At 47.2% G+C, this 26,812-nt stretch overlaps 1 protein-coding gene and 1 pseudogene across 2 annotated transcripts; one reads left to right on the top strand and one right to left on the bottom strand.

Annotated features, from left to right (window-relative positions):
• Positions 1-384: 384 nt before the first annotated feature.
• On the bottom strand, positions 385-26,612 carry RSPH10B (radial spoke head 10 homolog B). 2 transcript variants are annotated; one of them, XM_088833036.1, is made up of 20 exons: positions 26,551-26,612; positions 24,677-25,029; positions 22,601-22,676; positions 19,888-19,956; positions 17,989-18,162; positions 17,696-17,781; positions 16,957-17,077; positions 15,537-15,713; positions 14,378-14,537; positions 13,613-13,734; positions 11,188-11,377; positions 9,750-9,864; positions 7,198-7,277; positions 6,949-7,097; positions 6,339-6,446; positions 5,283-5,426; positions 4,551-4,676; positions 3,103-3,196; positions 1,662-1,860; positions 385-717 (listed from the first exon to the last, which is right to left on the bottom strand). In XM_088833036.1, the coding sequence occupies exons 2-20, from the start codon at positions 24,931-24,933 to the stop codon at positions 549-551; spliced, it is 2,616 nt and encodes an 871-aa protein (XP_088689162.1). In that variant the 5' UTR covers positions 24,934-25,029; positions 26,551-26,612; the 3' UTR covers positions 385-548. The 2 variants fall into 2 exon arrangements, with proteins under 2 accessions (XP_088689162.1, XP_055266287.2); XM_055410312.2 differs by having other exon boundaries at positions 26,446-26,558.
• On the top strand, positions 20,051-20,526 carry LOC148773610 (small ribosomal subunit protein uS12 pseudogene; annotated as a pseudogene).
• Positions 26,613-26,812: the final 200 nt, after the last annotated feature.

Genomic DNA, 26,812 nt, shown 5'->3' with positions numbered 1-26,812 from the left:
ACTGTTAGCTGTAACACTTTCCTAACAGAGACTTCAGGTCTTCGGTTAACCTCCAGCTGTGCAGCTGGCCCTTTATCCATGTTGTTCGGCCTCTTGTCCGCACAGCGTTGCTTGCTGTGCTGTGGGAACAGGTGGAGAAGGACCAGGGCAGAGGCCACAGGAAAGGCGGTGCCTGATGGACAGGTAGGATGTGGACACAGGGCGGCTTCCAGGGCAAAGGAGGCGTGCCAGGCTCGGGAGAGGGTGGGGCTGAAGAAGTGTGTAAAGGCCTTCATCAGCTCCCTGCTGTTTTCTAGTAGGTTTTATCAGATTCTAAGTTTAATCACCAGTGCCATATTTAATTTAAAAAAAAAAAACAATACACGCTCATTCAATACCCCCACGTGTGTATTTTCATTCAGCTCAGCTGTCAAAACATAGGCATTTCGGTGACCAACCACATAGAAACCCTAAACCCAGTGGGCCCAAACCCCAGTCTTCAAGAAACAGACAGGGTGTCCTGCTCTCACACCCGCCTGTTCTTGTGGCTCGTTTACAAACAGTGATGTCTACTTTTTCTTTTTCTTGCTGGTGATGGACTTGCTGGACACCACTGTGTCCTCTTTCGGGGGGCTCGGTGTGAAACTCAAGGAGGGGGCGTCCACCGGTTCCTTGATCACGGTGATGTCCACCTCATAGTCTTGCCTTTTGACCTCTTCCTCTCTCAAGCTGTTGAGCCTAATAAGAAGCAAACACAAGAAAGTATCTTTTTTTTCTTTGAAATTTCGAAAGCAGTTTTTATGCTGTCGTGTGGTGTAAAGTCCATACCTGGATCTCAACAGTGTTCCCCACCACTTTGCCTGAAATAGAAAGCCATGCTATCGGCATCTCATCAGTTCAGACTTTGCACACATCTTAGGTGACTTGTGAAGTGCTTGTCTCTGTAGCGACTTAGCTAGTAAGCAGCCTTTTTAAAGTCCTGCTGTGGCTGTCAGTTCTTAAGTCTACTGCTCTCCTCCACAGGCCAGCGGGCTCGTGATGCCCTTCACAGGTGAGCATCCGCACTCGAGACTGACCTGAGTGTGGAGCTGAGCCTGGACAGCGTGGCCATGCCTGCATGCTCACCACGCCCCAGTCACTGTTCTCACTGTTTCAGAAACACAAGGGCTGTCAGTCCTCACAGCAGTCCTACAAGGGGTCACCCCCACCTCCAGAGGCAGAAAGAGGCACATGGGGACTGACCTTGCCCACGGTCACCCAGGTGTAATAAGTGGTGGCGCTGGGATTTGAACCGGGGCAGTCTGATCTATGTCACGCTGTGTCCCTGTGGATGCCAGGACAGAACAGGCAGCCACGGGTTCCCAGCCCCACACGAGGGCATGCCGCTCTTTGCAAGTTGTAGACTCGTGTGTGTGTGTGTGTGTGTGTGTGTTTTATTTGGTTGCACCAGGGCTTCGTTGTGGCACGTGGGATCTAGTTCCCTGACCAAGGGTGGAACCCAAGCCCCCTGCATTGGGAGCGAGAGGTCTTAGCCACTGGACCACCAGGGAAGTCCCTGACATCGTAGTCTTTTAACGAAAGTGTTTGGTCCTGAAGCTCGGGGTGGCCACAGAGGACAGGAAAGAAAGATGACCGAGAACCCCAGGGGGAGGAAGGAAGTCAAGAGGTTTTTATCGAGTTACCTTGCTTCCAGCTCCTCGTTTTCCATCTTCTTCTGAAGGGCCATTTCTTCATTATGTAGCCTGTTTTCCTTTACTTTCTCCTTGAGGGTTTCCTCGTGTTTATGTGCTTGGAAGAGGGTGTTCACGAAAAAGACGTACATATTACTGATCCATGCGTTGAATTTTTCCTTTTGTTCATCCTTGGGTTTTTCTTTTTTCCCTGGAAAAAAGGCTGATTGAAATGAGCAATGATACAGTCTTGAGTAACGTTGGGAGTGTGCATCCCCGTTCCCGGCTCTGTCACTACCTGTGGTGGGCTGAGTGTCCTCGTCCCCCATAAGGGTGATGCTGTGCTCCTCGTGGGCTTGTGGGTGTTAAGGGGATGCAAAATGCTTCAGGGACCCCCTAGAACAAGGATGCCATCAGCTGACCCCAGCTATGATGGTCAACACTTCCTTCAGGCCTCCTGGTACCTATATTTTTTTCTAAAATAGCTCAACTATTTCAGTTTTCTAAAATTAAAATCTTAGAAAATTTACAACATTCCCATATTTTCAGAGAAAGGAAAAAAAAAAACTCTTGGCTTTTGACTATATTGTCTTTAAAGGCAGTTTTAAGAAAAAAACTTTAAAGGATTTTAACTCTGAATTGAGTAAGAAGGTAGGTAAAATTACTAAGGCAGCAGACACCCACTCTGGAATGTGTTTAAAATAGTTGATTCCATGAGGATAATGCTTTGGATAGTTCTGTAATATCAGTAAGACTGGGGATCTGTCAAGACGGCATTTGTTTTTTGATTTTGTCTATTGCTTGGGCTCCTGTGCTCTTCGATGGCGGGGATGGGAGAGGAGGGTGGGCACAGGTTCTGTGGAAACCCAGGGCTCTGTGACCAGCCCAGCCTCCACCCCAGGAGCCACTGTGAAGGGCCCAGAGCGGAAGACATGGGGAGAGCCTTGATGCCAGTGCCAGAGTTTACAAGGGCGAAGAGACACGAAAGCACGGCCACAAAGACTGGCACAGCAGTGTTCGCAGCGGCGTTCTTTATGACAGCCCAAGTGGACACCACCCGCGTGACCGTCAGCTGACGGGGAGACAAAAGTGGGGTAGAGCCGCACAATGGAGTACCTCTCAGCCACAGAGGGACAGAACGCCAATGCGCGCTACCACGCGAACGAGCCCCAAGACAACTGTGAGTGAAGGGGGCGGGCATAAAAGACGGGTGATTCCGTTTACATGAGGTGTCCAGGAAAGGCAAAGCCGTGGAGAGCGCGAGCCGCGGGCACCAGGTGGCCCCCAGGCGCCCCCAGTGCCCCAGGCATCTCACCCATGCCTGATGCCACCGTGAGGCCAGCTCCTGTGTGTGCTCCCCATGCTGGTGACGTGGCTGTACCTTTTTATAACCGTGATGTCATTCATAAGCAACAGCTTGCTAGTACCAAAGTTCTAGAATTAAAATACTCACCACTTTGAGATAAAAGGAAGGTCAGCCCTTTTCCTGCGGATTTAAAATTCACTTTGGAAGTTTTTCCGTCAATTACAGATTTCTTGATTTGGGGCTTTTACATAAAAAAAAATTAGAAAAAATCATAAAGCAAAATATGACTTCTGCATCATTATAGACTAACACTAATTTTCTATGTTGTAAATAATCAGAAAAGTATTCATGAGGCTGATATCCTTATGCTAGTTTGACTGTTTTTAACCTGTATAAAATTTGACTTTTTAACCTGAATATTTGCCCTATTAAGAAAATAAAGAACAGAGTTACTGTACCCACTGGAAGGCCCCTCCCCCAGGAAACCAAAGATTGGACGCTCACCCTGGCCTATTAGGAGAATGTTTATTAACCCTCTCTCGGGGGCTATGATTACCCCACACATGCTGTATACACCCACATCTCTGCCTCCAGTAGGTCTCGCCCTTGAACCCCAGACTGTCTCCAGCTGCCCGTTGCTGTCACCACTTGGACGTCTCCTCAGGCACCTTAAGTTAGCATGTGTCCAAACCCAGCTCCTTAGTTTTTCCCAAGAAACTCCTCCCCATCGAACCTTGGTCCTCCCCTTCATGATAAACGGCAGCTTTATCCTTTCAGTTCTTCAGGCCAAAAAAATCTTAGAATCCTCCCTGCCTTCTCTTTCCCTCTCAAATTCCACAGCACTCAAAAACTACCAGCAGATAATCCCAAGCGCTTCCTCCCGGGCTTGTCAACAGCTCAGCTGCCATGAGCCGACTAACCGCCCTGCTCACGGGCCTCCGTCTCTCTCCAGCCGCGTGCCCCTGGCCGGGCGCTGCCTCACCCGGTGCACCTTCCTGGGCCGCCCCAACGTGGCTACACCTGCTGCCATCCTTCCCACCCAGCCACCCAGACACACTCCCGCCTCAGGGCCTCCATGCAGGACAGACTCCCTCTGCTGCCTGCCAGATGCGCTCAGGGGTCACTTCCTCCCAAGACCCTCCCTTCCACCCACCCTGTCACAGCCTCCACCACCCGCCCCGCTTCTCAGCACATGCCCAATCCCTTCCTCCGAGTGAAGCGGCAGAGCACCCTGGAGCGGAACTGCCCCAGCTCCGCTTCTTGGCAGCTCTGTGACACTGGGCGAGTTACTCTGTCTCTCTGTGCCTTAGCTCCCTCCTGGAGCTGACGGCAGTACCTACAGGGTGTCTGGGCATTAAATGAGCAGGACCCTGGCAAGTGTGTGGCACTGGCTAAACACCCGACAGGCGTTCCCCTCTTCCTGTCCCTGTGTCACCATGTCCCTCTCTTCCCCAGAAGGTGAAGCCCACAAGAGGACAGGCTTCCCACTCCTGCCAGATCCCTGGCCCCAGAGGCGCCCTCACCGCACAGCCAATGCATGCCCACGGCGGATACCGCAGCCTTGGCTGTCTTCCTGGTTGCCTGTCAATACACACCTCTGACTTCCTTATCTTGCTGATGTCGAGCAGGACTCCCAACTTGGTTAAAGATGACTTGGTGCTGCTGAACTGAACATCGGACTCCTGGCTTGTTACTGCGCTTGGACTCCTGTTCTGGGTGTTCTGACCAATGACAGACACACAAGAGGGCTTCTGGTTTCCATGGAGATGCACAGGACTTTAATGCAGTATAACTGATTTATGATAAACAACACCTAAAGCGCACCATGATGATAAGTACGGACGTGTCTGCACCTGTGAACCCATCACCTGGGACAGTGAACATACCCATCACCCCAGATACTGTAAGCCTCGTGGCCCAGCCAGTGCTCCCTGCCCCCGAGGGTGTCAGTAGGCACTCTGACACTTGTGACAGAGCTCCTCTAGCGTGGCTAGGAGTTTGCTTCCTGGGTCAAGACCAGGAAATACATTTCTCCTAACTTACAAAAGACATAACGTAAGGGACCTTCCCTGGTGGTCCAGTAGCTAAGACTCTGAGATCCCAATATAGGAGACCTGGGTTCGATCCCTGACGGGGAAACTAGATCCCAAACGCTGCCACAGACAGAGAAATAAAGACAGTTTGTTTTTTTTTTAAATAAATACTTTAAGACTTCACTAATTCTTTCCTGAAGGGTTACAAAACCCCAAGATAGTTCTGATGACGGTTTAACCATTCCAGAATAAAGCCCTTCCTTACTCTGTCAATTCTAAGATATTATCAGTTACCTGAGCTGTCACTGGGCAAGTGCTTCCAGCTTTGTTAACAGACAGGTCATCGTTTGGGAAATCTGAACAGAATTTAGTTGCTGGCTCAGGAACACAGATGAGGGCGAAGCTTAATAGAGCTTCAAAGAATTCAAGGAAAACCAGCTGAAATATAAGAAAATATAAAGGGGTCAATCCTCACACAACTCGAGGTGGGCCAGAGGCTCTTCTGGGTGTTTGTCTGTATTCTCCAGGAAACGCCACCTTGACACTCGGGTGCCACGGGGGCACACCGGTTTGCAGTAAAAACCACAGCCTTTAAGAGATCTATCAGGATGTATGTTCTCTCCTTAGGCCTCTAAGTCACTCTTCTATTTGATGGGAACATGTTACTGTATATTCACTTTGAGGACTGTCACTATAAGAAGTATTTCCTCTTTTCCTGAACGAGAGAAGTGGCACCAGTGACAGCGGACACTGGAATGGCTAAGAGACACTAGGATGGGGCGGCCGTATTCTGCACAGAGGAAGCACATGAGTTGGTGAGGGGCAGACCAGGAGAGGAAGACCGTTGTGGTTTGAACTGCGCCTCCTCGGAAAAGGAGTTGGGAGTCCTAGGCCCCAGTATCCTCAGATTTACAGATAATCGGGCTAAACTGAGGCTGCTAGGGTGGGCCCCAGTTCAACATGGCAGCTGTCCTCAGAAGAAGAGGGAGACCGCGGCCCCGAGACAGGCACACAGAGAGAAGACGACCACGACGGGCCAAGGAGAGGGGCCTGGAGCCGACCCGCGCCACAGCCCGCAGCAGGAACCAGGCCCACCTGCACCATTCTGATGCCAGCCTTCAGGACTCCAGGCAAGAAGTGGCTTACATAAGCCAAAAAAAAAAAAAACTGGGGGAAGGGGTGTAGCGAGTACAAATGTTCGGAGGCAGGAGTCTGGTGGGTGTGACCGGGTGATCAGACCTGGATTCAGAGAGATGGCCGAGATGCAGACAGAATGTTGGTCATTGGTACCCAAGGCAGAACAAACAGCCTGAGCTGGATCTGGGCCGTTCGTGACACCTCTTTACGAACCTCAAGTTCAAAGTTACTGTCGACTCCATCATACATGGAAGGATTATCCTCTGCTATGACCTCCACAAACTTGGTTGCTGTCAATTCTTTATTTATCATCTTAAAGCTCTGTAAAAGAAACAGCCAATCAAACCATAATGGCTGCTAACTACAAACAGCTATATATATATATATGTACTTTTTAAAATGTCACAGTCCTGCTGAAAATGAGGATGAGGGGAAAATGCATGTGGGCAGGGCCCTCCCTCCACTCTGACCCCTCCCTCCACACTGACCCCTCCCTCCACACTCTAAGAACCCAGAAAGCTGGGTTCACGTCCCCCAAGCATGAGGAGTTAGGAGAATGCCTCCCTTGGAAACCTGAACAGAAGAGGCCTATGGACAGTGGGTCGAGGGGGTGTGAGGGGGGAGCTGGGGCGGTTGCCCGGCTCGCTGATGCCACAGTGAAACCCAGTCCTGGACCAGTGCCACTCATCCACAGAGTTTCCCATCAGCCTTAGCGTGCCACTCACTCGTTCCTTGCACATCACAGCTAGACCATTTTGCCTTTCCTAAATTAAAATAAAAAACAGCTACAAACAGAAAGCCAGGCTCCACTGTGAATGGTTACCCTCAACATCCAGAGGAAGTGTCTCATGTTCATGGTGAGCTCGTGGGGAGGGGCCGCGTTTGGTCTGCAATGGGCCGTGTAGATCTCCCAGCACTTGTCCACGTAAGTCATTGAATAGAGGGTCCGCTGGGCCTCACAGAATAAATGGCCTGAAGACGGGGTGGAAATACCGACACTCAAAATGAGGATTACAGAACTCAATGCTGGAAACAGTTAAGGTCCATATAGTCCTACGGGTTCTGTATTCACCTTTTAAACGGCAGGCATTGGGGCGGATGTTCTCATTCATCAGTTTTTCAAAGCACAGAAAGAGCGATGGGCTTCGGGCTCTGCGGTTAAAAGGAAACCATCGTCACTCCTCTGCCCAGGAGACGGAACTTAATCCCCCGCTCCTGATGGGCCGGGTGAGCCTCGTAACTGGCTTCTCTAACAAGCAGACCGAGCACAGAAAGGGGAAAGCAGTAAGTCTGCACTCGAGAAACCTGGCTGATAGCGCTTAGTCATGTGCTCACAGGTAACACTGCCAGTGATGAGACAGATTGATGTCACGTGCCCCTGATATGACAGTATTTTTCCCCTGCCGGGAGCCAGCAAGGGAAATCCTACCTGTGGCAAAGGTCAACTGGGGAAGAGGCCTGATGGGCAAAGGCTAATCAGGGCTCGAGGAACCCCCTGGACTTACCTGAGCATCTACCCCAAAGAAAACAGGAGTCTGACTGCTTTACTATCTTACACCTCTTACCAAGTCCTCTAATACTTACAGGGGCTTCCCCCCAACCACCTTTCTCTGAAAACATTAATTCAGAGCTGTAGTTTAAAAGTTCTCCTCGGCTTAATAGGAGTGTTCCAATCCAAGCCCCTCTGATAGCTTTCTAACTTGCATGACAAGTTTGTCCGGGCTCTTACAACTATGAGTGTGACTGTTTATAGCCTCCCAGCCATGCAAGGACAGAAAGCCTAATATTCTAATATACAGAAATCTGTTGAAGAAGTTAAAATCATTAGAGTAGTACTAAAAAAGATTTCATTGTTGAATCAATGCTTGCTGCAAAGTTTCCTCTATCTATTGTATCCTTGGAAATATATTAATCACATATAGAGAATATAAGTAGTAACCTTTGATTTAATCACATCAGATCTTAAGTTAATAAGTTCCTTTCTTGCAGCTCACTACACCGGTGCCTTATAGGAATGTAACTTTGTTATGCACCTAACTTTAGGAAAGTCACCTTAAAAAAAGGGTCTTTTACTTGCTAACTAACCTATTGTCAGGAGAAGAGGGCCATAAACTGTTAGCAGGCCCCCTGGCCAGAAGATGATGTAAATCACCTAAAACTTTTATCACACAAAAATAAGCCCTGATCCTGATAAGGGTCAAGACTGCTGACCCCGCGTGATTTTGGCGTGACTCTATACCTCCCTTTCTCTGTTTCTTATGCGCATAACTTAGGGTATAAAAGCAGCACTGGAAAATAAAGTTTTGGGCCTTGCTCACTGAAGCTTGGTCTCCCCGTGTCGTTCTTTCTCTTTTTCCATCCGTTTCTCTATTCTCCTTTTTCTGGTTGAGATCCTTGGAGCACTGGGCCCTCTGAGTTTACTTATCTGCCTGGGCTTCTAAGACCCACTCGAGGGGGTGCCCTGGTGGGGTGCCTCAAGTGATTCGAGAGGGCGCCTGCGGCCTACGTAAACAGAGCAAGCCCCGTGCTGGGGTTTTATTGGTTTCCAGCGTAAACCAAGGAATCATCAGCCCCTGTCTCTCTCTCTCTTTCTCTCTCTCTCTCTGACGCCGACGCCGTTCATCCCGAGGATACCCTGGGTCATATCGGGGCTGGACCCCGATATTCCCCCAAACCCATAACCTCAGGGCGATGACAGAAAAACATCAGCAAAGCAAAATCGAGGGACATTTCACAAAACAACTGATCAATATTCTCCCAAAGTTTCAAGGTCATAAAAGACCAGAAAAAAAACTATCACAGTTGTAGGGGACTAAAGAGCCAAGTCAATGGAAAACACCCTCATATTGGGAAAGACTAAAGACAAGGAGAAGGGGGCGGCAGAGGATGAGATGGTCGGATAGCGTCACCGACTCAATGGACCTGAATTTGAGCAAACTCTGGGAGACAGTGGAGGACAGGGAAGCCTGGTGTGGTGCAGTCCATGGGGTCACAAAGAGCTGGGCAGGACTTGGTGACTGAACAACGACGACGACAAGGGAGAAATGAAAACAAAACACAAGGTGGGATCCTGCCTTCGGTCTTGGAACAGACAAGTGAAAAGGTCAGGAAGTCCCAATAAACGCTGCAGTTCAGTTAATCAAATGGTAGCGATGTTAATCCCTTCATTTTAAGAAGCACACCGTGATTCTGGAAGACGTAATCATTTGGGGAAGCAGGATGCAGAGCATAAACCAATTCTCTGTGTTAACTTGGCCACACTCCTGAAAGTCCACAATTATTTCCAAATCAAAGATTTTTATATATTAAAAAAAATACAGTATCAAATTTGCTCTGAGAAAGACAGGAAATTCTAAGGAAGAGTTGGTGGTGACTTTCTCTGAGTAAAAAACCTGAGGGCTATTTGCAAAACTGACACGTGACCCACATTGGAAGTGTTTTCAGAATTTTTAATTTTGTTTCTCACAGTCTGGGTGGCTAATGTTTGTAAGAAACTTTTGTTTCTAATCCTTCAAGAGTACGAAAAATAATCATGAATATCAGAGAAAAGAGAACAATATTATGACAACTGTGACGGTTCCCTCAGCCCTCATCCTGTCTTGGGGGTCCAGAAGGAGAACTTACTGGTATTTTTTGTGATGAATGTGGTAAGCCAGCTGCAGGAGGTAATTCAAAAATGTCCTCAAAAGTAATGTCGTAAATGGAGAGTGAATTTCTTCCACCGGTATGTTGTTATTGGCTAAAAAAAGAAAATTGGAGAGGATGTGATGGCTGAGAGGGTAAAGAATCCATCTGCCCATGCAGGAGACACAGGAGATGTGGATTCAATCCCTGAGTCAAGAAGAACCCCTGGAGGAGGAAAACTGCAACCCACTGCAGTATTTTTGCCTGGAGAATCCCTTGGACAGAGGAGCCTGGTGGGCTACAGTGATTAATGCTGCTAATTTTTAATGGGTTTGAAGCATGTTTCAAAAACTAAAATTTGAAGTTGAAACACACACAAAGAACACCAAGTGAGCAAGTGCCATTGGTAAATGCCGCCCATAAGTTTGCTTGATGTACATGTATTAGTTGCTCAAATGTGTCCGACTCTTTGTGACCCCATGGACTGCAGCCCTGCAGGCTCCTCTGTCTATGAGATTTCCCAGGCAGGAATACTCGAGTGGGTTGCCATTTCCTCCTCCAGGGGATCTTCCTGACCTAGGAATCAGACCCAGGTGTCCCACACTGCAAGCAGATTCTTGACCATCTGAGCCACCAGGGTTGATATTAAGCTCTATCAAGTAGGTAATTTGAGACCTTCGAACCCACCTTCCATAATTCAGTTGTAGGGAGTAAAACCTTCAAAACTGTTAATTTTACTGCACGAAATTTTTAATCTGAAATCAAGCGCAACCTAAAATTACCTAAAGCCTTTTCTAGGCTATTCCAAGCCCTCCCTGATGTTCTCTGCTTCTGACCTTACAACTTGGTGTTTTGTTTTGTTTTTAATAAAAACTACAGATCAGAGGTAGCATATACTGTATAGGACAGCATACTCTGTCACAGAGATATTTAATTACGAGTCACTGCGGCTTGATGGGTTTTCAAGGAAAACGGTCCAGGCATTGGTGGGTACTGACATAGTAAAGGACATTACCTGTATAGGTAGCATACTCCGTAAAGAGCCAGATGGTAAATATTTTAGGCTTTCTGGGCCAGAGAGTCTGTGCCATAACCACTCAGGTCCAGTTTTGCAGGGCAAGAGCAGCCACAGACAAGACATCAACAAGTGAACACAGCCATGTTCCAATAAAACTTTATTTACCAGAACACACAGCGGGCTGGATTTTGCCCACGGACCCACTTTGCTGACCCTGATTTGGATGGTCTTCGACTTCTGCTGCTGTTTCACTAGATTCTCTCTTCAGCTGCATTTCAAGTCCCTTGGGGAAAAGCCCACATGCCGCTTTCTGGAGCGCCTCTCCAGACACGTGCCTTCCTCGCTTCCTCAACATTCCCTAACTGGTTTCAAGATGTTAACGACCCTTCAGACCAGACGGGAAGGCCCTGGAATACTCACCACCGAGCACCCTGTCCATATCAGCAAGGGTTATGTTATGGTGATGGAACTTGCAGTCTTTGAGAAACCTCCAGAAATGAAGTTTTGTCATCAGAAAGGTGTTATCCAGGGAGCGGTCACAGCCCAGGCTGCTGTAAAAGTTGTAGATTCTTCTTATTTCTGTAATGTTTCTTAAGATAGCATATTCTACCTGAAAAGAGAAAAGCCACGCAAATCTTCAACTGACCTGATAAGAACAAAGATAAAAGAAAACTTGCTTTCTAAATTAAACGAGGTCACACATGCAGTAGCATTCATCTTACCACTGTAAGAGTTCAGGGAATGTTACAGTCTCCCTAACCATTCCAAAGTCAATAAAACGCAATTTCTGAATGAGAATAGGAAGACATGCTGTTATTTCGACAGTGGAATTACTTTCCTACAGCTCTGTCCTATTCTACCCTGTTTCATCCCATCTCCATGGCACAAACAAAAGTCTCTTGTCTACAGATCAATGGCTCAGTGGTGAAGAATCCGCCTGCCAATGCAAGAGACGCGGGTTTGATCCCTGGGTCAGGAAGATGCCCCTGGAGGAGGAAATGGCAACCCACTCCAGTATTCTTGCTTGGAGAATTCCATGGATAGAAGAGCCTGGCAGGCTACAGTCCATGGGGTCGCAAAGAGTCGGATATGACTGAGCAACTGAGTGTGTACACACACACACACACACACACACACACACACACACCCCAATACCCCTCATGGACACGGGCACAGAAATCCGAAAATAACAGCAAGCCAGGGACTTCCCTAGTGGTCCAGTGGTTAGGACTCTGTACTTTCACTGCCAAGGACAGGGGTTCGATCCCTGGTTGGGGAACCAAGATCCTGCAAGCCACATGGCCAAAAATATAAAGAGCTTTTTTAATTAACAAACTGAAGGTAGCAATATATAAAAAAGAAAAATACATCAGCACCAAGTGGGGTTTATCCTGTGATAGCTAGGCTGGTTCAACATGTGAAAACTCAATCAGTGTAATTCATCCTACCACATAATCATACCAATGCATTTGGCAAAAATTTTTAATACCCCTTCATGATAAATACCCTCAGCAAATTAGGAATAGAAAGGAACTCCTTAACCTGACAAACAGCAGACAGAAAAACATACAACTAACATCCTGCGTAACGCTGAAAGCCTGAAATAGGCAATAGTCACATTCATTGCTTTACTCATCAGCCTCTGTCTATCATTTTCCCCAGGCCCTCAGTGGCCTTATGCTGCCCCCAGACTCTTCAGACCCACAAAACTGCAGCCTACAGTGTCCTGCTTCCCCAAACCTTGTGTCCCATGCGTCACCCTCCAAAATAAAAAATCAGAAAATGTGAAGAATGGAATTTGGGGTCCCAATGGAGACAGGGAAGTCCCACAGCCCCATCAGGCATGTGTCACTCTCAGCATCAACTCCTGCTTTGAAAATTCAATTCAATTGGATAAACAAGGAGGTTGTCCCTATTGAAAACATTGCTCCAGAGAAGGACATGGAATTTTCTTCAGGAAGCTTAAAATCTAGTCGAGATCACAAGACACATATACAGTAAGGAAGTCTCCGTACAGAACAGAACCAGGAAGGGACAAGAGACGGATTCAAGGACGAAGCTGCCTGGAGGGCCAGTGCCTAAGCTGAGCTCTGGAGAATTGAAGAGTGGGCCAGACTTCACGGTCCACAATCCTCAGGTGTAAACATCTGGTTTGGATTGGACACATGCTCACGAAACGAGGTCCAGCCACACATAATTTTTTCTTTAAATATTTCAACATTGTGAATAATTTCTAAGGGTCTGAAGTCCTTTTGAATATCAGCAGCCTATGAAAACATACAGCAGAACGAATGTCCTCCAGAGTGAGGTGACCATAGCTGGTCTTCAGACCAAGACAGAGGGGCAGGGGGGTTGATTGACCCTTGGGAATAAAGTGAAAGTCAAAGTGTTAGTCACTCAGTTGTGTCCAACTCTTTGTGGCTCTATGGACTGTAGCCCACCAGGCTCCTCTGTCCACGGAATCCTCCAGGCAAGAATACTGGAGCAGGCTGCCACTATCCATCTGTAGGGGATTTTCCCAACCCTGGGATCGAACCCAGGTCTCCTGCATTGCAGGCAGATTCTTTACCATCTAAGCCACCAGGGAAGCTCTGGGTAATTCACTGGGTCCTTCCAACCGAACTTCCTTTTTCTCAGGAAGCCGGCTCACTCACATGGGATCCTAGAAAATTAAACGAGAGGATATTTAAGCCAAGTGATTCCCAGGTGTATAAAAGATACTTGATACAGAACAGCAGTCATCAACAGTATCTTCCCAAGACTATGGAGAGTCTGCTCAGATTTAAGCCACCCCCCAAAAAATATATATATACATATATATATTTCTAACAAAGAAGGTTTTTACCTGCTTCTTTTCTTCTGACTGGGCTCTCTCAGGGTACATTTTCAGCAATAAACTGAGATCCAGCTCGAGGCTCGAGCCTAACAGGGAATTACTTTCATTGCCATCAAGCTTTCTCATAATTTCTAGCAAATGAAGGCAAATACAGGGGATAATTGTGAAAAGCAACATTGAAATGTTTCAAACGTTATGTCAAAATGATTTTCTGCAAAAGTGTGACACAAGAGTATTCAAAAACTTACAAGAAGGCAGTTGTGGGGACTTCCCTGGTAGTTCCATTGGGAAGGCTCTGCACTCCCAATGCAGGGGGCCGGGGTTTGACCCTAATTCAGGGAATTAGATCCCATGTGTCCCAATTTAACAAAAGATCCTGTATTGGTAACTAAGACCCTCACAACCAAATAAATAAATAAATCTTTAAAATATATATATATATATATATATATTTAAAAAAAAGACAGCAGTTGCTCACAGGAAACTTGTGTTTTCTTCTGAAATATTAGGTACATGTTTTGATATCAGTGTTAAAGAATCTGCTTGCAGTGCAAGAGACCAGCGTTCGAACCCTGGTTCGGGAAGATCCCCTGGAAAAGGGAATGGCAACCCACTCCAGTGTTGTGGCCTGGAGGATTCCATGGACAGAGAAGCCTAGCAGGCTATAGCCCATGGGTTCCCAAAGAGTCGGACATGTGAGAGCAACTAATGCTTCAAGTTAGATGCAAGGTTACACATTGATCTGCGTCCAGCCGGCAAGCAGGCACTCCCTACCGGCACTGACGGAGGGCTTGCGCCACTGGCAGCTGAGGGCGCATTCTGAAGTCGGGTCCAGGCAGTCTGTCACTTCCCCTGCCAGATTCGCAGACACCGTGATGTGATCCTTGAAAAATGGGCCATCATACACACGCCCATTCTTGAAGGTTAGTCGGCCCTGCAGAGAGAAAGACAGCTTTTTGCAGCTTAGGGAAAGATTTTTAGAAAACCACTGGTAAGTTTACACCAATATCTTTTCAACAGTTCAGAGGCTTCATTTGTTAAGATCTGCACTTAATTCACACACAGTCAGGCTCAGAGAGTCTCAGGTCACCGTGTAGATCCTCTCTCCCAACTCCCCTTTTCCTCTCCTCTCTCTGTACCTCCCCCACCATCTCTGCATAACCCTGAGCACCCCTAGGTCACAGAATGTGGCTTATTAAATAATGACCAGCAGAGGTGCCTATCACAGAATAGGGACTTATCTTGATATTTGTCGAACCCAGGCCAATAGTTGGTCTGACTCAGAGGTGGGCAAATGACCCAATCCAGCTCAGTAAAGCTAAAGACATGTGTAGAAAATTTCTGTGAAAGGAGTTTCTTCTATCCTTCTACTTAGTGGGGTATGTAGGTGAGAAGCCTGGAACCACAACAGCCATCTTGCAGTCATGAGGGAGGAGAAGCATAATAATGAAGCTGACATGGTAGGAGAGACATGGATGGATGGAAGAGAAAGATTTAAGCTAGATTTCCTGTTACTTGCAACCAAAACCACCCTAACATACATACACACCACAAATTAAATAAACTCTAAATATACAGGAAATTGACGATACATTAGAAATTACTCTGGTGGCGCAGATGGTAAAGAATCTGCCTGCAATGCAGAAGACCCAGGTTCAATCCCTGGGTTGGGAAGATCCCCTGGAGAAAGGAATGGCTACCTACTCCAGTATTCTTGCCTGAAGAATTCCATGGACAGAGGAGCCTGGTGGCCTATAGTCCATGGGATCACAAAGAGTTGGACATGACTGAGCAGCTAACACACACACACACACAATCATCTTAACAAATCGGAAAGTTAGCCTATGGAAAATGGCAAATGCAGTTTACTAGGTAGAGAATGTTGTACCTTTACATAATCTTTAAGATGTAACCTTCACAGGTCTGTACTTACCATGCCGTGTTTTTTATTGGAGGCCCACTCTCCCTCGTACATGGCTCCACTGGCATAGTAGAACTTTCCATGGCCATGGCGGTATCCATTCACAAACTCTCCTACATATTCATTTCTCAAAGGATACTGGGAGTAGGGGATTCTCTTTAGAAACCATGTGTGTGTGCCAAGGCCGTTCTGAAAAGAAGGCAAATTTCCATGAGAAATACTCAAAACATTTCCTCTTTTTACCTGAGTCTATTTAAATAAGGTATGAAATCAAATACAGGGACTCATTTGAAGGGGTGAAAAGCATGGACACTGGAGTCGCACAGACTCAGTCCTCACAGGAGTCATGGAACTGATGAATTTACCAGTCAAAGCACCTAACTTGTGTGCGAGACCATTAGAGAAAGCTAAATGCTAACAAAACAACACTTTTTAAAAGGCTGATTTAACCACAGAAAGAATGGGACAATAATGCCATTGCAGCAACATGGATGGACCTAGAGATGACAGGACCTGGACTGAAGTCAGAAAGAAAAAGACAAATACTATATGATACAGATCATATGTACAATCTAAAACACAACACAAATGACTGTATCCACAAAACAGACTCACAGAACAGACCTGTGGTTGCCAAGGGGAAGAGGGAGTAGGGGAGGGGAAGACTCGGAGTTTGGGATTAGCAGATGCAAACTATCACATACAGAATGAAAAGACAAAAACTTTCCACCATAGTGCCCAAGGAACTATCCTCGGTAATCAGTGATAAACCATAATGGAAAAGAATATAAAAAAGAATATATATACATAAATAACTGAATCACCATGCTATCCAGCAGAAATTAACACAAAACTGTCAAGCAACTATACTTCAGTAATTTTTTTTAAAAAAGGCTGATTTAGGGACTTCCCTGGCAGTCTAGCGGTTAAGACTTTGCACTTCCACTGCAGGGAGTATGGGTTCAATCCCTGCTCAGCGAACTAAGACCCCATATGCCATGTGGCATGGCCAAACAATAGAAAAAGGAAAAGAACATTGAAAACTTTTAAAAGGCTGATTCAGTCGAGTAATCATCACAGGAGTTTCTAAATTTAACATGGCTGAATTTCAGACTGCCACACAGTACCCAACAAACAATTCCCGGACTGAGATGCAGCAGAGCCTCTGCTGCTGGGTTGCTGCTACTGCTGTTACACGGTCGCTCAGTTGTGTTTGACTCTTTGCAACCCCATGGACTATAGCCCACCAGGTTCCTCTGTCCATGGGAATTCCTAGGCAAGAATACCGGAGTGGGTTGTCATTTCCTTCTCCAGGTTATCTTCCTGGCCCAGGGATCGAGCTCACGTCTCCTGCACTGCAGGCGGATTCCTCACCGTTGAGCCACCAGGGAAGCCCCGCCTCTGGGTATGTTCTGCTAAGACCAGCTGGTACCTGGATCCCGTGCTCCCACTGACCGGTGTACTCCTCGTTAGTCGTCAGCCACCTCATCCTACCTTCCCCGTGGCGCATGTTGTTCTCCCACTGACCCTCGTATATGTTCCCAGACTTGTAACTAGGACCACAAGTCAAACAATTAAAACCAGTTATCTCATGTTCATTTACCTCAAGGACTTTATCTTAAACTTTCTCCCTAAACGCCTTTGAAGGAATCCAGCCCTTGTGCCCATACAATCTTCCCTGTATTTAAATTCAGTAGATAGGCACGAAGTTTGCAATAGCGATTCTCCCAGGGGTGGGGATGGGGATCGGGGGCGGGAGAACAGATCACTGTATAAAACCTTTTGATCATTTAATTATCTGACAAAGCGGATAAGAATAGGTTTTTTAAAAAAATCTTTTAAAAACAATTCCCTATACTATTATGGTTAATATTTTTGTTAGTATTAAAATTAAAATATTTAATTAAAATAATTAAAGCCAAAATATTGGTTAACATTTTGCCCCAGATATTTTATTTCTTTGCCCCCAAATATTTTAATCCTTAAAATATTTGACTCCATCAGCTGAATCTAAATATTCCACCCTGCTTATACAGCAAATGTATTCTCTGTAAATTCTGCACCTTATCTTTAAACAGCCTCAGGAAAAAGCTGTCTGGGCCCACAAATGCTTTGCGCTAGCACCCGAAACACGGCGGGGGTCGGGGAGGGAGAAGGCCACAGATACCTACCACCTTATCCCCCAGCCCTTTCTGATGTTGTGCATCCAGTCTCCTTCATACCAAGAGGTGCCCTCTTGATTATAATAAATGGAGCCCTAGAACAAGAAATACCATTAAAAAATAAAAAATCAAACCTCATAAAACCATTTTTTTAAAAAGGTACAGATAAAAACATATGATTTTTAGGGCATCTAAAGGGTGCGTAAGACGTCATCCTTACGACATCTTCGGTAAGACATAAGACCGGGGTCATGCTTCTGGTGTGTGCTGAGGACGTGGTCGTGCGTGGCTGCCTCGCCCACCTTCCCGTGTCTCTTGCCGTGGCACCAGTGGCCGATGTAGGACACGGGCTGCGTGCTGCACTTGAACATGCCGAATCCGTGCCTCATGCCGCCGACGACTTCTCCTTCATAGGTGCTGCCGTCTGGCCACGTGAAGACGCCGTGGTTCATGGGGATGTTCTTCACAAAGTCGCCCTGTGGCAACACGGCCGTCAGAGAGAAGCCAGTGGGGAGATCCCTCAACTCGTGAGCGGCTGGATACGTGGAGACCATGCCGGCCTCTCCTCCCAAGGCAATGGCTGAGTACCCCCAGAGCCCCCAGCCCCTCCTCCCGTCCCCGCACAGCCCAGCCTCCCTCACTGTGTCCCGGCACCAAGCAGAAGCCCAGGAGGAGTGAACGACCAGGAAGGCCGTGTGCCGTCAGAGCTCCAGGAAGCCAGCAGGGGACACAGTGCAGGGCGCCTCCCAAGTCTGGCCTTGGCAACTCTGGACTCTGCAACCCGCCTCAAGGGAGGCTAATTCACTGGTTCCCAGGAGATGTTGACCATTAGCCAGGCTCAGTGAAATGCTAACACTCTGCAGACACATCAGCCGACCACCTGCCCCGGGGGCGCCTTCCAGATGATCCCCTCTGGTCGGGGCTCAGGAAGGGTGCACAGCACGAGGTCCTGCACACCTCAGCCCGGAGACTTCGGGTTCTTCTCCAGGAACGTGAGCCTCTGGAAGTGAGATCCCACCAGACATCCCAGGAGGCCAGGGACCTTCCTGAGGACGTGTCTGGGAGAGCAGGAACCCTGCCCATAAACCCTCCTGACTGGGCTGGTGTGTGTGTTGGAGGGGGCAACGTCTACAGGAATCAGCCCCACCTGACCTTCCAGAGATGAAAAATGAACCGGAGGCCAGGCCAGGTGGCAGGGTTTGGGGGAAGAGACAGGTTTCCTGGGAAAGCCTGGCCTGAAATGGCCGTTGGCACCCGTTCCTCTGGCCGCCCTAGACCTCAGGTGTTCTCTTCCCTCCGTGACGGTGACGAGGGATGCCCGCCCCTCACTCTGCCCAGCCCCGTCTCCCTCTGCCCAGTCCACTCAGCTGCCCACCTGGCCCAGACGTGCCTGCTTTCCTCCCCTGGTTGCTTGAATATGTGCACCGTGTCCTCCGTTTTAAACGCTTCCCTTATGACTTATAAACACCATCATGTTAGCAGCTCTGCAACTGTGATTTTCAGAGCAGCATTTCAGACCCGCCCACACTGTGCAGACACCGGTCTAGAAATACATACTCCCCTCAGCCCAGCAAGATGGGCTAAGTGAAACCCATATCACCGAACATAAGGAGCCAGTAAAAATTGATTGATCTCAGTCAATGGATGTGATCTGATCTCTAGAAAACTAAAGGGGCAGAAGAGAGGGTACAATAAACTATCTCTGGGACTTCCCTGGTGGCGTAATAGCTAAGACTCTGAGTTCCAAATGCAGGGAGCCCCGGTTCGATCCCCGGTCAGGGAACTAGATCCCAAAGGCCGCAACTAAGACCTGGCACAGCCAAATAAATAAGTAAGTAAATAAAGTACCTCTATTTATAAAAAGGTCGGAAAGGCTGAAGAATATACAAACAAAACTGGAAATTGGTGACAGTTTACAGAGGGGCCCCTAGAGTAACGACTTTACTTCTCACCTCTGTTCTTTGGGTCGGTGGATTGTTTTAACCCATGTGCTGAGCAATTTTTATGAAACTAGCTTTTTTTTTCTTTTGGCTGTCTCACGCAGCAGGCCAGATCTTAGTTCCCGGACAAGGGATTGAAGCCAGGTCCCCTGCAGTGGAAGTGCAGAGTCCTAACCACTGGCCTGCCCAGGGAAAACCCTGATATCCTGATACATTAAATTGCATAATTAGTTTAGAACTGCAACATGTTATATGCTTTACCTCGTATTTCAATCCATCAGCCCAGATGTAAGTCCCCTGTCCGTGCATGAGTCCTTCGGAGAACATGCCCTTCAAAACAGAACAACAAAGCCTTAGGCCCAATCTTGATTTCATACAACTGCTACCCAGGGATTCAGCTCTTCAAAGGGAACGGTGTTGCTCTTTTGCTCAGGCCCGTGGCGCCAGCACGATAGGCAAGTGTTGTGGTCTTCGTACTGCCAGGAAGCTCCGTAGCCACCGACGAGACCAGAAGTGGCACGATAAGCAGTACAAGAAAGCCCATCTGGGCACAGCCCTGAAGGCCAGCCCTTTTGGCGGCGCTTCTCACGCCAAGGGAATTGCGCTGGAAAAAGTAGAAGTTGAAGCCAAACAGCCAAATTCTGCCATCAGGAAGTGTGTAAGGGTTCAACTAATCAAGAATGGCAAAAAAAAAATCACTGCATTTGTACCCAATGATGGTTGCTTAAATTTTATTGAGGAAAATGATGAAGTTCTGATTGCTGGATTTGGTCGCAAAGGTCATGCTGTTGGTGACATCCCTGGAGTCCGCTTTAAGGTTGTCAAAGTAGCCAGTGTCTCTCTTCTGGCTTTATAAAAAGGCAAGAAGGAAAGACCAAGATCATAAATTTTGATGATGAAAGCACAATAGTAATAAATTTTCACATACCAAAAAAAAAAAAAGGGAACCGTGTTGTACAAAATGCTGGTCCAGCATTTAGCTGGGAACTGGCACCGCACTGGTGTCCATCTGGTTCTAAAAAGGATCTGAGGAGTCCAGAAAAACCCAGGTCCCTAAAACTGACACCAGGCGGTGCTAAGCAGTTGTTAAACTGAGCTCTGAATTCAGCCATCCTCTCCTAACTAAGCTGTTGGAAAACTACCACTCATATGAGAACTCATATGCTTTGGGTTTTGCATTTCAAACTTTAAAGGTTTTTTTTGAAAATTATTTAGACCAGATGTCCTCGGTCGCTCAGTCGTGTCCAACTCTTTGCAACCCCATGGACTGTAGCCCGCAAGGCTCCTCTGCCCTTTGAATTTTCCAGGCAAGAATACTGGAGCGGGTTGCCATTTCCTTCTCCAGGGGATCTTCCCAGCCCCGGGATTGAACCTGAGTCCTTTGTGTCTCCTGCATTGGCAGGTGGATTCTTAACCACTGAGCCACCTGGGAAGCTCCATCTAGACTAGATGGAACTGATTAAAACCATCATCTGGATATCGGAAATGATGATATTTGTCAGTGTCACATTTTGTTCTTCTCTTATTGGAAACTGTAAGTATGTATCCCAAAGGCCAGATGGGACATTTTAATGAATACTATTCAAACATAATAAATGGCTTTTTTTTTTTGCTTCACTCCCTGGCTCATGGGATCTTAGTTCCTCAAGCAGGGGCTGAACCTGGTCCCTTAGCAGTGAAATTGTGGAGTCCTAACCACTAGATGGGCAGGGAATTCCCATAAATGGCATTTTTAAGAGTTTTTACTACACAGGACAATAAACATGTTAAGGGGAAAAATCAGGGTATTGAAACCCATGCCTTTTGACCTCAACTACAGAAAAATCTGTTCTCCTATAATAAGCACATATTTCTTAGATAATCTCAATGAATGAATGAATACCTCCACTGTAGCCTCATGGATAAACACGCACAAAAAAAACCCCAAAATACCCCCAAAGTATCTAACAATTGTGGCATAGCTCTGAATGTTAAATCAGAGCACTATGCAATAATTAAAATACTAATTATGGAAGAGGAAATGGGGAGTTAGTGCTCAATGGGGATAGAGATTCAGTCTGGGAAGATGAAAAAGTTATGGAGATGATGGCTGAACAAGAATATGAACAGACTTAACATTACGGAAGTGAAAGTCGCGCAGGCGCTCAGCGGTGTCCACTCTTTGTAACCCCTCTTGGAATTCTCCAGGTCAAATACTGGACTGGGTCACCATTCCCTTCTCCAGGGGATCTTCCCAACCCAGGGATCGAACCCAGGTCTCCTGCATTGCAAGCAGATTCTTTACTAGCTGAGCAACCAGGGAAGAATACTAGAGTGGATAGCCTATCCCTTCTCAAGTAGATCTTCCTGGCCCAGGAATGGAACCAGGGTCTTCTGCATTGCAAGCAGATTCTTCATCAACTGAGCTATCAGGGAAGCCCAACATGACTGAAATTTACACTAAAAATAGTAAATGTTTTTTCTTAAATGGTAAATTTAATGTACCATTTTACCACAAACTTTTAACTTATGAAAAGTATACAGCAATACAGCAATGTAGTCCTAAGTAAAAAAAAGATTCAAGATGTTATCTACAAAATCAATACGCCCATGTAAAAATACTGATTCATCCATTCAGGAAATAAAAGGGACACAGAAAACTGAAAAAATTTATGGCAAAAGGATGCTGGGATTTTAATTTTACTCTTTGTTATTTACTTTAGTGACCTTAATGTTGTTTGTACAATAAATAAAAATCAGGAAAAGGAAAAAAAATCTAAAATTGGGAAAAGGAAAAAACATCTAAAACAATTATTTCAATTGTACTGAGTCATGTTTTTGCCTTAAAATATGTAATTGGAGTTCACAATAAAATCAGCATTAAGTATTTCCAATTCCTTCTGGAATTGGAGTCAGAGGACGTTTCTGAAGACGCAAATCTAAGATGATCACCCCACACTGTCTGCCTTGCCCAGTCCCAAAACGTGTAACTCACCTGGTAGGTACAGCCTCCTTGGAAGATGGCAAAGCCTTCTCCCTCATACAGTCCATGGACTTTTTCCCCTTCATAGCTGCAATGAAATAAAGCTCAAGGCAGTGAATCATGTGAGGAAACCTGTGACCAGGGGTTAAAATACAAAAGGAATATCAGTGAAGACGTGCAAATGATATCTCACATTCCCTCAACAAGCATCACCCCCACACCCCCGGGACCACCGTGTGCCTGCCCCTTTCTAAGTACTGGGGCTTGGGCTGTGAACAAGTTCCTGCCCTCGGAAGTTTATGGTTCAAAGAGGAGAGACAGACAATAAAAAGGAAACAAATGAACAAGATAATTCCAGATCACATTCAATTTTTGTGAAAGAAATGATCGGGGAGTGTGACCCTGAATGAGAAGGAGGTTACCTGGTAACAAAGAACCTTGAGAAGAGGATCCCTGGGAAGAGGGGACTGCAGGTGCAAAGGCTCTGAGGCAGGAGAGAGCCCGCCATCTCAAGTTCAGCTGCATGGCTGGGCCACGCTGAGGAGGGGAGTGATGGGAGGGAGGCCGGGGGAGGCAGAAGCTGGGTGGGCAGGCAGGTGGGCTGAGACTTGCCATCAAGTACAGAGCTCCAGAAGGAATCATGAGAGAGCTTTAAGAACTGGGTTGGACAGGATCAGATTTACATCTTAAAAAGATCACTCTGGCTGCTTCAGAGAACAGACTGGAGGGGAGAGTGAGCTGCCAGGAGGGAGCAGTGAGTGTGCAGGGAGAGAGATGAAAGCGTTTGGAATATTCCGGACAGTTTTCCATCTGGGGTGTGAAAACATTCTGGAAATGGACAGTGGGGATGGCTGCATAACGTGGAGAGTGTACTTAATGCCTCTGATTTACGTGTAAAAGGATTTAAAATATGTATATTTCACTATGATAATTTTAAAACTTTTTTTTTTTAAGATATATTCTGAACATAGAAGCAATAGGACTTGCTGACGTGCTGGCTTTGGGCAAGGGAGGTGCCAGGAACAGTGCCCAGATTTTTAGTTCCGAACTGATAACATGTGACGTTACCACCTCGCTCACTTCCAGGCTCTGAGCCAAGTGAGGTGGGAAACAAATGGACCTGTCACAGCCATGACCACAGTGAGCATATTCCAAGATTCCAGAGAAGAGTAAATATCAGAAAACCTATGATGAGGAGATTAGTTCTGTGACTTCAGGCCTGGATGTAGGGAAATGGTGATGCCCTAAAAGAAACGGAAACCAAGGGATGAACCCACAGCTGGAAGACAAACAGCAGCATCCAGAGAAACCTTCTAAGGTGCGAATTCTCATTTATTTCCCCCCATTAAGAACCTGAGGCTCAGAAAGGTTTGGCGATGAGGCTGACATCCTAGAGCTAAGACTCAAATCCTGATTGCAGTATTTCAAGTCCTGCAGTCTTTGTTTTGGGACGCAAGTCCAGTGGACGATGTCTAGTAGGGCATTAAAAACTTGAACCTAAAACCTGCAGAGACAGAACAGTGCTAAAGGCATAGCCACTCCAGTACTCTTGCCTAGAAAATCCCATGGATGGAGGAGCCTGGTAGGCTGCGGTCCGTGGGGTCGCTAAGGGTCGGACTCGACTGAGCGACTTCACTTTCACTTTTCACTTTCACACATTGGAGAAGGAAATGGCAACCCACTCCAGTGTTCTTGCCTGGAGAATCCCAGGGACGGGGGAGCCTGGTGGGGCCACACAGAGTCGGACACGACTGAAGTGACTTAGCAGCAGCAGCAGCAGGGAGATGGAAGTAAAGCTATAATAAGAGATCATCCACAGACAGAGAATGGAGAGCATGGAAGTCAGAGACAAGGGAATGTGGAAGAGGCAGCTCATTAAAATCCCCTTTGAAGAAAAAAGAAAAGTCAAGACTCCCCTGGTGGTCCAGTGGCTAAGACTCTGTACGGGCTCCCAGTGCAGGGGGCCCGGGTTCAGTCCCTGGTCAGGGAACCAGACCCCACTTGCCACAACTAAGATCCCACATGCTGTAACAAAGACCCCACACAGCCAAATAATAAATAAACATTTAAAAGAAAGAAAAAAATCACCTTTCTACTATGAGTTTGGTCAGAACGGGCTCTTCATACTGGGTGGTATCTGCATTCGGCAGACTATCACTTTTGACCTCTCTCTTGACCCCTGGGTCCTTGAGCTGCGTGTCCAGCGGTGGCGCAGTGCTCGGGGACGCTTCTTGCCTAGTGGCGCTGCCATCTTGTTTGGCAAACTCTGGATAATCGGAGGGAGACGAGGGAGAACGGGCAGACTTGTCCCCCTTTTTATCCGCTTTTTTCTTTTCTTTCACCATGGCCTTTAGAAGACCTAAGGTTCACTTTATTTAGGTAAGTATCCAATGACTCCTTCAATTGAAAGCTGTGAGTTTCAAGGCATTGGGGAGTTTTATCTGAAAAATAAAAATTATGTCTCTGAATACTTGAGGGTTTCACTCATAATTACAATTTCAGTCTTTTTAAAAAGTTATTTATATTTATGGATTTGGCTAAGCTGGGTCTTAGTTGTGGTATATGGGATCCAGTTCCCCAACCAGGGATGGAACCTGAGCCCCTGGCATTGGGAGCACAGAGTCCTCGTCACTGGACCACCAAGAAAGTCCTTACAATTTTAGTTTTACAACCCCAATGTCATTATCATTCTCTTCCTACAGCCTGAAAAATTAATTACAAGGATCAAGTATCACCAGGTTATAAAATACAATTTCAATATCGCATTGTCCTAAGATTTTTTAAATTGGAACCACCATCTATCATTTCTTTTCAAATAGTGTTCCAGTAAGAAGGGCAACCCTTTGTGGGAAAAAATATCAACCTAACCTCTAAAACCTCACCTACCACCAGTTCATACTGTAAAAGCCCATCTCTGTACATCCCCCTGGCAAAGTGCTCAGGAGCTGAACCCAGGCACCTGCACTGTCCCCTTCCCAACTGTCCTTCTGCTTCAGATGTCAAACAGGAATAATAGTAACTTGTCTGCTTATAAGCATTAAATGAGATGATGCACAAAATCAATTATTCTGCCACTTTCCTATTTTCAAACTTGTAGCCATTGGCTCCCTACTCCCTGGGACAGCATGACAATAGATTGAGGCCTCCTATGTCAGGACGGTGGAGCCTGGCCGGCTGCCGTCTATGGGGTCGCACAGAGTCGGACACGACTGAAGCGACTTAGCAGCAGCAGCAGCAGCACGTCAGACAAGAAACCTTGTGTTAATCATTTGCCCAAGGTCCCAGAGCTGAGGGGCGGGGTTCCAAAGCCATAGTATTCAGGCCCCCCAAAATTGGGCCCACTGAAGACACCCTAGTACATCAAGCAGGAGGCAGAGGTGAGTCCCGAAAGGCAAGGCAAGACCCCTCTTCCTGTGCCAGAGGGGGGCAGTAGCTGCCCCACGCCCTCTGCCTGCCTGGCATCCTCTGGCCACCTGATTTCTGCTCACTCCCTCCCACCCTCCAGGCTCTGCTCTCACCAACACGGTCCTGCTCCCCTCTTCCTTCAAAACTCCATCACTCTTTCCAGCCCTGCACCCCCACCTCAGGACTGTCAGCGAAGCAGCCGCTGAGGCTTCTAAACTCGTCTTTACTACAGGTTTTCTGCTCCTCCATCACCGAAGTCTGAACTACTAATAAAGCAAACTTCCTTTCTCGTGGCCTGTTTCTTACCAACTTTTGTGTATCTGCTCTCCCTGAGTTGAGGCTGTATTACGGACCGTTTACTTTCCTTAGCACGAGAGGGGGCACACATTCTCTGGGCCCAGGCTACCAGCTCGGTCCTGTCCCTTCCTCCGCCCTCCCCGCCCACCGCTCACCAGCTCGGGTCCTCGGAGGCCGGAAGAGCCGAACCTGGCCGTCACGCCAGCCGCGGCGCAGAGAGGGCCGCACGCCTGGGACCCCAGGACCCCAGAGGCACTCACCTTGGTGGAGACCCAGAGAGGATCCGGCCGGAACGGAGGCAGCACGGCGTCCAGACCCGGACGGTCTCCAGGCAACCACGGGCCCCGCCCCACACCGATCTTAAAGGGGCCGCGGCACGTGCTTTGCCCTTCAGAACAGGTAGCAATCTGGAACCCAACTTACCTTGGTTTTCCCTCCTCTGCTAATTGCCCTGCGGCCTCTCTCAGCCTGTATCTTCGCCTTGCTGATGCTACTACTAAGTCGCTTCAGTCGTGTCCGACT

Source organism: Moschus berezovskii, chromosome 27 (assembly GCF_049115385.1).
Source record: "Moschus berezovskii isolate FMDL1 chromosome 27, NW_MosBer_1.0, whole genome shotgun sequence".
NCBI lineage: Eukaryota > Metazoa > Chordata > Mammalia > Artiodactyla > Moschidae > Moschus > Moschus berezovskii.
The sequence above is the reverse complement of the archived record's forward strand: the minus strand, read 5'-3'. Positions and strand labels throughout refer to the sequence as shown.

What these genes read in the sequence shown, in the direction of transcription:
- RSPH10B (XM_088833036.1), bottom strand. Translation starts at nt 24,933, where the DNA reads ATGGTGAAAGAAAAGAAAAAAGCGGATAAAAAGGGGGACAAGTCTGCC. An exon ending in AAGGAGGCTGTACCTACCAG is followed by an intron (nt 19,957 to 22,600) that starts GTGAGTTACACG and finishes TCTGTTTTGAAG; the next exon opens with GGCATGTTCTCCGAAGGACT. An exon ending in ACTTCCTCTGGATGTTGAGG is followed by an intron (nt 6,447 to 6,948) that starts GTAACCATTCAC and finishes TTTCTTTTACAG; the next exon opens with AGCTTTAAGATGATAAATAA.